The 9,579-nt window shown below is 43.5% G+C and overlaps 1 protein-coding gene across 11 annotated transcripts in view; it reads left to right on the top strand.

Annotated features, from left to right (window-relative positions):
- The window catches only part of ICA1L (islet cell autoantigen 1 like), a 31,761-nt gene that overhangs the window by 18,131 nt on the left and 4,051 nt on the right, over window positions 1-9,579 (top strand). For 9 of the 11 annotated variants that reach the window (XM_083630921.1, XM_083630915.1, XM_083630918.1 and 6 more), the window contains 3 exons: window positions 3,501-3,583; window positions 5,706-5,752; window positions 7,045-7,113. In XM_083630921.1, coding sequence (XP_083487047.1) covers window positions 3,501-3,583; window positions 5,706-5,752; window positions 7,045-7,113 — 199 coding nt within the window. The remainder of the gene's footprint in view (window positions 1-3,500; window positions 3,584-5,705; window positions 5,753-7,044; window positions 7,114-9,579) is intronic. The other 2 variants (XM_083630913.1, XM_083630922.1) reach the window with 1 other exon arrangement.

Genomic DNA, 9,579 nt, shown 5'->3' on the forward strand with positions numbered 1-9,579 from the left:
TGAAAAACACACCACGGAAGCCGTTCGACTTGCGAGGCACGTTCGAAAACGGAAGCAATTACTTTTCACCGTTTGGCTTCCAAAACATTTGGCTTCCGAGACGCTCAAAAACCGAGGTTCCACCGTATTTCAAAATATACTGTTTAGTATTTAGGTCAGTCAGCACAGCATATTCTGCGCTCCAAGTGTATTTTCAAGCGTATACTTAAAACATCTTAGGCCCAAATTACTCATTTTGGAAAGATAGGAGGCCACTGCCAAGCTGTGTCTTCCTAGCAAAGTGTAATTGGAAAAACGTGTGATGTGATAGCATCATATTAATATCTCCCTGTCTCATGCTGCTTGTGGGGCAGAGGTGTGAATAAAACTTAAGGCATGTAATGACATGTAATTATTTTCCCCATCCACAAGTTATGACTTTTCTTTATCTGAAATATGTGGTTTGAGCCTTAGGTATAATTCCAAAAAAACTTACATATGAAACAGAATTGGGCTTACAATCACCTGGGAGAAAGTAGTGGTTTGTCTTGCATGGGGACATCATGACTGCCAGGATATTCTCCTCTATTATTTTAATGTCCTTTTAGTAGTTTAGTTGCAGTTGGCTCCTTACCTCTCTCGCCCTGACCTAGCTACTGTGATCCATGCGACGGTCACCTCCAGACTTGATTATTGTAACTCGCTCTACATGGGGCTGCCCTTGAGACTGACCCAGAAACTCCAGCGGGTGCTGAATGATGCAGCGAGACTCCTTGCAAGGTCCTCGCTGTGGGATCACATTCACCTGGTGCTATATCAGCTGCGCTGGCTCCCTGTGGAGTACAGAATCAGGTTTAAGGTGCTGGTTTAAACCTTTAAAGCCCTATACGGCCTAGGACCCTCGTACCTACGGGACCGCCTCTCCTGGTATGTCCCACGGAGGACCTTACGGTCTTCAAACAAAAACATCTTGGAGGTCCCGGGCCACAGAGAGGTTAGGCTGGCCTCAACCAGAGCCAGGGCTTTTTCAGCTGTAGCTCTGATCTGGTGGAACGCTCTGTCACAAGAGACTAGGGCCCTGCGGGACTTGATATCTTTCCCCAGGGCCTGCAAGACAGAGCTGTTCTACCAGGCCTTTGGTCAGGGCACAGCCTGACTCCCTCCTTTGGCAATCTTCACAGAACTTTAGCCTAATGGTTGTCATCAATTTGAGTTGAATTAATTTTATAATGAAATGATTTTAGAATGTTGTATTATTTTATTGTTGTTAGCCGCCCTGAGCTATTCGGCTGGGGAGAGCAGGATATAAATAATTTATTATTATTATTATTATTATTATTATTATTATTATTATTATTAGATTTAGGAAGGGCTATTCCAGTTTGGAGAGAGATATTTGTACTGATTAAGTCCCTGTTGGAACAACAGCACCTCCATGGCAAGAAGTGTCCCGAAAAGCCTTTTCAGATGCATGACTATCTTGAAAGGAAAGGGAAAAATGAAGCCTTAACTGTGACCATAGTAATAATGTGAAAAAGAAACAAGGCTTGGTAATTCTATCAATATGTGGCTCGTAGAGTCTGCTTGCCTTTCCATGATTGTTAATGCGTGCTTAAGAGTACAGCCCTTTATTTTACACCAGCTGTGGGGCCTTAGCACCTGGTATACCTTAGCGCTCGGTCCAGTATACCTGGAGGAGCGTCTCCACCTCCACCGTTCTGCCCGGACACTGAGGTCCAGCACCGAGGGCCTTCTGGTGGTTCCCTTGCTGCGAGAAGCCAAGTTACGGGGAACCAGGCAGAGGGCCTTCTCGGTAGTGGCGCCCGCCCTGTGGAACGCCCTCCAACCAGATGTCAAAGAGAAAAATAACTACCAAACTTTTAGAAGACATCTAAAGGCAGCCCTGTTTAGGGAAGCTTTTAATGTTTAATAGGTTATTGTATTTTAGTGTTTTGTTGGAAGCCGCCCAGAGTGGCTGGGGAAACCCAGCCAGACGGGCAGGGTATAAATAATAAATTATTATTATTATTATGGTAGAAGCCAGAGGGGTACATAAAAGCCGCTGACAAGACAGGTGCACAAGGGGGGTGTATTAAATTGTGGGTGAACATATCAGACGATACAGCAATTCTTCAAACAGCTCTTGTTTATTCACAGGCCAGGACAGAACTGAACTGAAGGGTTCAGTCAGCCTGCTTATATAGAGCTCCAGTACAATGTAACTGTAACAAATTTCTAAAACTATCCAATCACTGAACATCACTTTCGATCCCTTATTTGCATAACTATCTACAGTATCCCCCTGCTGGCCCAGGGTGAGAACTTCAGTACATAACAGGTGGGAATATGAACAGGGTTGTGTGATAGGGGTAGGCCTGGTAAGATGCTGCTTAGCAGCACCAGCTTAGCAGATGGATGGTTGTGGCATGGTCCCATGTCTTATCAGGAGGATTCCAATTACCATAGGTCCTGGGGCTGGGGTGCTAGCCTGCAGGGGTGCCTGGGGCATCTAGAGATCTGTATCCTTGACTCGTGTGATGGTGGGTGTTGTGGTATTGCGTGCTTGTGTGTTGTGCACATTGAGGTGGCATTGCATCGCCCTGCCATCCCCTCAGATTAGCCAGTGTGGATTTACTGCTCCATTTGTGGCCAGCATAAGAGCAGTGCCTCTCTCATGTTGTGTGACTGGGGGCAGTGATGCTGTTGTCAAGGACGTTGGAGGCACGGCTCGTTTTTGCTGTGTTTTTACATGCTTCTCCCTCTTCGTCCTGTGCAGAGCCCATATTGATACAGTGACGTTTCACTGGCATACTGGTGGCATCGTCCAGCCCCAGTGTAATTGTGATAAGGAAGGGGTCCAATATAAGTCAATAGGTTGTTGTTGTTTACTCGTTTATTCGTGTCCAACTCTTTGTGACCCCATGGACCGGAGCACACCAGGCACTCCTGTCTTCCACTGCCTTCCTCAGTTTGGTCAAACTCATGCTGGTAGCTTCGAGAACACTGTCCAACCATCTCATCCTCTGTCGTCCCCTTCTCCTTGTGACCTCCATCTTCCCCAACATCAGGGTCTTTTCCAGGGAGTCTTCTCTTCTCATGAGGTGGCACAAGTATTGGAGCCTCAGCTTCAGGATCTGTCCTTCCAGTGAGCACTCAGGGCTGATTTCCTTCAGAATGGAGAGGTTTGATCTTCTTGCAGTCCATGGGACTCTCAAGAGTCTCCTCTAGCACCATAATTCAAAATAAATCTAATTACGAAGCATAGCATTTATTCTTTCTCCCTAGAAGATAACCCATCAGATGGGTTACTAGCTTAGCAATGTTCTAATATCAACAGCAAACTTTCAGCACGCACAGTACTTGTTTAAAACAAATTACATTCAGGTTTTCTGTTTTTTACTATGGTGGCCTGACAATTCTATGTATAGGAAAGCTAATACTCTTACACAACCAGTCTTACAAGTCTTGTTGGAGAGGGATCAAACTATAGACAATTTTATTTTAAATAACAATTTTATGAGCAATTGCAGAAGCTTGTTAACCAATCTACTGAGGAAGAGAAGGAGAATGCGGAAGAAGAGAGTACCCCTGAAATGCTTGATAAGTAAGTTTTAATGGTTTAACATGTCAGAGAACTAAATAGCCAAAACTGAGCACGTAGTCCATCTTTTTGAATGCCAGGTAAGGCTAGGGAGGGAGCAAGGCTTACTTCATTTGCTGGAGGCCACATGGTGGTGGGGAGAAAGAGGCAGACCAGGTCAAAGGGGTCAGAGCAACTTGTAATTCTTGACATCATAATTCTTACCATCCTGGTTGCTGAGGGTCTCTGGAGGAGGCTGGCCTACCCATTCACCTCCTTCATTCTCCAGGCTCTTGCAAGTGAATAAAGATTTCCTTAGCTGGTTCTAAGTGTCATTCATCTCAAGTGGGGACCTGCCAGTGTCTCTCCTCTATTCCATTTCAACAACTGATTCCAGGACATTGGTCTGAGGACCATTTTGCTGAAGCTAAGTAGCTCTGATTGTGGTCATTGCCTGGATGTGAAAGATGGGCTATAAAGATGCTAAATAAATAAATTGGAATTAACAGAAGCGACTGCTCATGAGCACCTGGACTGCTTGATGCTCTGTGTAGGATGGGAATTCATGTGCTGCCAGGCCAGTTGGAGACACTAGTGCACTGGGGGGGGAGGAGGAAGAGAGATCCTCTCTATGTGCTGGATCAAGCAGGTACACACAGCTGCTGTTACTCTCTAAATCAGGGGTGAGCAAGGTTTATCTTGCTTGGGCCGGATCATGCGCCTGCCCGCAAATTTTGGCATGTGCAGGTGTGATTTCCGGGGTCTGCGTCTGCGAAGATACAATTTCCAGCACTGTGGAAGCGAGTCCCGATGCTGCGCTAAACTGGCGAGCGGGGACCTCGGTTCGGGGGCCGGTCAAAAGACCTCAGTGGGCCATTTCTGGCCCATGGGCCTTAGGTTGCTGATCCCTGCTCTAAATATTTGATGCACATGTTGACTGTCTGCGCTGTATCTTTTGCATGTACAGTGGTACCTCAGGTTAAGTACTTAATTCATTCCGGAGGTCCGTTCTTAACCTGAAACTGTTCTTAACCTGAAGCACCACTTTAGCTAATGGGGCCTCCTGCTGCCGCTGCGCCGCTGCCACTCGATTTCTGTTCTCATCTTGAAGCAAAGTTCTTAACCCGAGGTACTTTTTCTAGGTTAGTGGAGTCTGTAACCTGAAGCGTATGTAACCCGAGGTACCACTGTACTAGCAAGGGCTGTCAGATGTGATCAGCTAGGTGAATCCAGAGAGCATGAATACCTTGTTGTGGCAATGGGAAGCTACCAACCTACACCCTCCCCACCCCCCATATCCCATTTAGAAACAAACACCACCCACTGGTTTTACAACCCGGGCTGTGGGTTTTCAGCTTTTAAAATAAATTCTTTCTAAACTAACATAATACTTAAGGGCAGGGCATTTTTCAGCCAGAACTCGTAGGCACCACTGCCATTATAAGAGAACATGGGTGGCATTCGTGGTGAGTTCCGGCACTTCTTTTTCTAAGGGAAAAAAAAGCACTGCTGTTATGTACTGAGTTGAATAGGATCCAAACTGCAGCAGTCTGATTGGTCCTAGAACAATAGGATCCAAAAGGCAGCAGTCTGATTGGTCCTAGAACAATAGGATTCAGAATGCAGCAGTCTGATTGGTCCTAGAACAATGCAGCAGTATGATTGGTTGGCAGGAACCACCCAATCATGCTCCAGATAGAAGTGAATCCACAACCTGATTGGCTTACAGTAGAATTCCAGAATGAGCCAGTCATGTGCAGCCCATTGTGTAAATAATGTATATAAAGCAGATACCTTGAGGGGACTTTCATTCATTCCTCCTCACCACTATGAGCTGAATAAAGAGCATGAAATCACTTTGCGACTCTGAGTATATTTCAACTGCTTAAGGGAAATAGAATAGTTCTGTGCAGATATTATTCCTTGGATCTTGACCATATGAATTCAGAAATAAAAATTGGAATCCTAAGAAAACTTAGCTGGTGATATGCTCTTTTGAACTCATTGGGATTTACTTTAGAGAAGGTATACATATTTAGGCTTGCACTGTTATGAGGCATTCCTATTTTTACTAATATTACCACAAATAAATGCTTCCAGTGCCATAAAGCTTGATATGACTGACTTTTATTTATTTTTACTCAAGACTGATTTTACTGGATGAAGATGCCTCTGAAATTCTGTCAGACTCAGGTAAGACGCCAAATATTTGGTTAGATTATCTCTGGAACCAGTAACAAAGGCTTTGTGGTGTTTCAGGGCCCCCAGATGATGATGAATATTGCGGGGGGGGGAGCATTTTGGATTCACCACTCCATTATTCTCCCCCTTGCATGCAAAAGCTTCCAGATTTAATTCCGGAGATCTCCAGGAAGGGCTGAGAAAGAGTCCTGGCTTAAACCTGGAGTCTCACGGCTAGTCAGTGCAGACATTAAGTAAGCTTGATGGACCAATGATCTAAATCAGAATAAGTCAACCTACTGTAATATTCATTTATTTCCAAATTCATTTATAGAATATTCAAGAGGTGTACAAAAGTATTGGAGTCTCAGCTTCAGGATCTGTCCTTCCAGTGAACACTCAGGGCTGATTTCCTTCAGAATGGATAGGTTTGATATTCTTGCAGTCCATGGGACTCTCAAGAGTCTCCCCAGCACCATAATTCAAAAGCATCAATTCTTCGGCGATCAGCCTTCTTTATGGTCCAGCTCTCACTTTCATACATCACTACTGGGAAAACCATAGCTTTAACTGTACGGACCTTTGTTGGCAAGGTGATGTCTCTGCTTTTTAAGATGCTGTCTAGGTTTGTCATTGCTTTTCTCCCAAGAAGCAGGCGTCTTTTAATTTCCTGGCTGCTGTCACCATCTGCAGTGATCATGGAGCCCAAGAAAGTAAAATCTCTCACTGCCTCCATTTCTTCCCCTTCTATTTGCCAGGAGGTGATGGGCCCAGTGGCCATGATCTTCATACCAACTTACCTGGACATAAGTACTATAAAACTCAATAGATTTACTTCTAGACAGACATGCATTGGAGTGCAGTATAAGTTACATGTGATAAAATTTAAAAACGGGATAGGGATAAGGTGGGTATAATATGTAGATATAAGGATGGAGCTTGGCATGTTCTAAGTGACAAAGTGAATGTAAAGATTTGTTTCCCAAGGTTGCAAGGACAAAACTATTAAATACTAAGAGCTATATCCAATTAAGTCATGCTCATTAGACATATTAAAATCAGGGACTTGACTAACTTAGGCTACTCCGAGTATGACTTAGTTAATTACATCCCACAATATGAAGCTTTTACTGGTATTTTTGTGTCCGCTATAGTAGTATATTCGCTGAGATGATGTAACACCATAAGCAGTATTATAATGGACAGTGTTGAACCAGATAGATTATTTAGAAATTTCTGCTTGGGATTTATACTTTTATATTTGATACAAGTATTTCCAACAGTATTTTCTTCTGGTATCCCAGGGTCAGATGAAACAAAAGAGAACCTCTGTCAGATGAGCAAATCTGGTGATCCATGCATCCCTGAAAAAGGTAATAATTCTCAATCTGCAAAAAAATTAATGCTTCATTTTATTCATTTATTTATTTAACAAAATAATATATGCTGCTTGATTGCAATAAAATGTCAAGATAGTTTGTATGAAACATTATAATAGCTATATAAAATAATAGAAAATTAATATATTAACACTTTCCTTTCACAATGGCATTCACTGTGTACAGAAAATATCTGTATTGTGATGCGTTAAGGACAGTGTGATTGCATTTTTCCTTTGATATTGGGTGCCTGGGCTACACAGCTTGCTTCATATAGTAAATATGATGATGGGTGGGTGGGTATACAAAAAAGCAAAGAGGGAGGACAGAGGTCTAGACACCATGTTCTCTAATGCCCCATTGTTTTAACAACAATTTGGTGAATTCATTAATACCTTTTGCGATCTTTTTAATTGCATTCTCTACAATTCTGCCTCAATTCCTTTTTCTTTTCTTTTTTTGCGTATTCTTTAAAGGAGTGAATTAGTGGACTATCTTCTCTTCTGTGGTTTTAAGCCTCTCTTTCTTTTTACTATCTCTTAATGAATTAGTGCGGCCTTTTGGTCTCCACTATCAACTCCACTTTTATAACATCCACCACCTCTCTTTCTCCTCTTGACCTGAGGAATCCCATCACACCAGCAGCTGTCTTGCAACTTACCAGCTGGCTTCAGGCTCGCTGAGTTTAAGTTGGAAAAGGGACTAGGAAATACGGGTAATTTTCATGCGGTTGCTAGACAACCAAGCAGTCATTCCCTGTCGTTTCTCAGTTAACAGGAAGTATTAGTAGATGCCTCCATGGTTGCTGAGTAACCACTTGCAATCCTCTCCATTTCCCCCTCCCCTGTCACTTAAGGTTTAGTGGCCCAGCTGCCCTGAACTTAGCAGAAAAGTACTACAGCTGCTGCTATTACACTATAATTTATAGCAGCAGTAGGAATGCAGCCTAGAACACTACTGAGCTGTTTTTTGTTTGGCCCAGCCATAGCTACCTTAATTATTATTTTTTCAAAAAAAAATTATTGGTTTTCACAATATTATAAACAAACAAACAAACAAACACACAAGACAAACATAAATCATAGCCTTACTGAAAATTACACTTATTAACTTTGTTAAGTGACTTCCTCACTTCCCCTTGGTTGAATTTCATTGCATGTCCTTTTAAACGGTTTTTCCAAATCCCAATTCTTATGAAATTTAACTTAAACATTAACATCCTTACATCTTCACCTTATGGAATTAAACATATTAATTCATCACTTAACATAAATAAAATCCTAAGCCAATTAAGTATCTGCAAGCTTGTAGCCATAGCTACCTTTAAGCACAATATTTTACAAAAGTAGTAGAAGCTATCAGCCATGTTGACGTGGGACAGCATCCGGTTCTGGATGATTGAAAATAAAGCAGTCATGAATAGGAGAGTACCTGAATAGGGGCAGAGGAGCGATAGATCATTCTTGATTAGGGGAAGAAACACCTCTAATATTCATTTACACTGGACAGCAGCTGGCTCACAAAACATCCTCCCTCTGTCTCACCACACCCCAGCCGCCTTTGCCAAGAACTCAGGCACAGTCATTATACCTTACTTGGGTTCTGCACCCTCTCCTTTTCATGAATGTAGGGTTGTCCAGGCATTATCCAACCCACTCTTTCCTTGCTACCAGTTCGTTTTCGTCTTCCTGAAGCACAGGAGGCAAAGTGGCTTTGCCAAAAGCCGTTCCATAGCATTTGCTGCATCCTCAGCTGTTGAGACCGCAAGCCAAATAGCACACACAAAGACAGGCTTATGCCCTAAAAGAAGATGTCTTCCAGCTACGGCATCTGCCAGTGACTGAGGCTGGCAAGCACAGCGCTGAACCTGAGAAACTTGCATGCCACAAGCTAGCTCCATGCAGACTAGACCCAAGTTGCCTACAGGCTGAGGCACGTTTGCAGCCTGTACTTTTCTTCATAGGGGTGCTAAATAGCTTTCATCTTTTAAGTAACTGATCTAGAGGAACGTTGTTTGTAATCTCTTGCTGTTGAAAGTTCTCTCGGGGTTTGAAATAAGGGAGTCACTTTAGTAAAGGTAAAGGGAGCCCTGACCATTAGGTCCAGTCGTGACCGACTCTGGGGTTGTGGCGCTCATCTCGCTTTATTGGCTGAGGGAGCCGGCGTACAGCTTCCGGGTCATGTGGCCAGCATGACTGAGTTTCTGGTGAACCAGAGCAGTGCACGGAAACGCCGTTTACCTTCCCGCCAGAGCGGTACCTATTTATCTACTTGCACTTTGACGTGCTTTCGAACTGGTAGGTTGGCAGGAGCAGGGACCGAGCAACGGGAGCTCACCCCGTCGCGGGGATTCGAACCGCCAACCTTCTGATCGGCAAGTCCTAGGCTCTGTGGTTTAGACCACAGCGCCACCCGGAGTCACTTTACAACCTATTCAATTAGCCTGTCAGTTTGTTTTCA

Source organism: Podarcis filfolensis, assembly GCF_964270895.1.
Source record: "Podarcis filfolensis genome assembly, chromosome: 1".
Lineage (NCBI taxonomy): Eukaryota > Metazoa > Chordata > Lepidosauria > Squamata > Lacertidae > Podarcis > Podarcis filfolensis.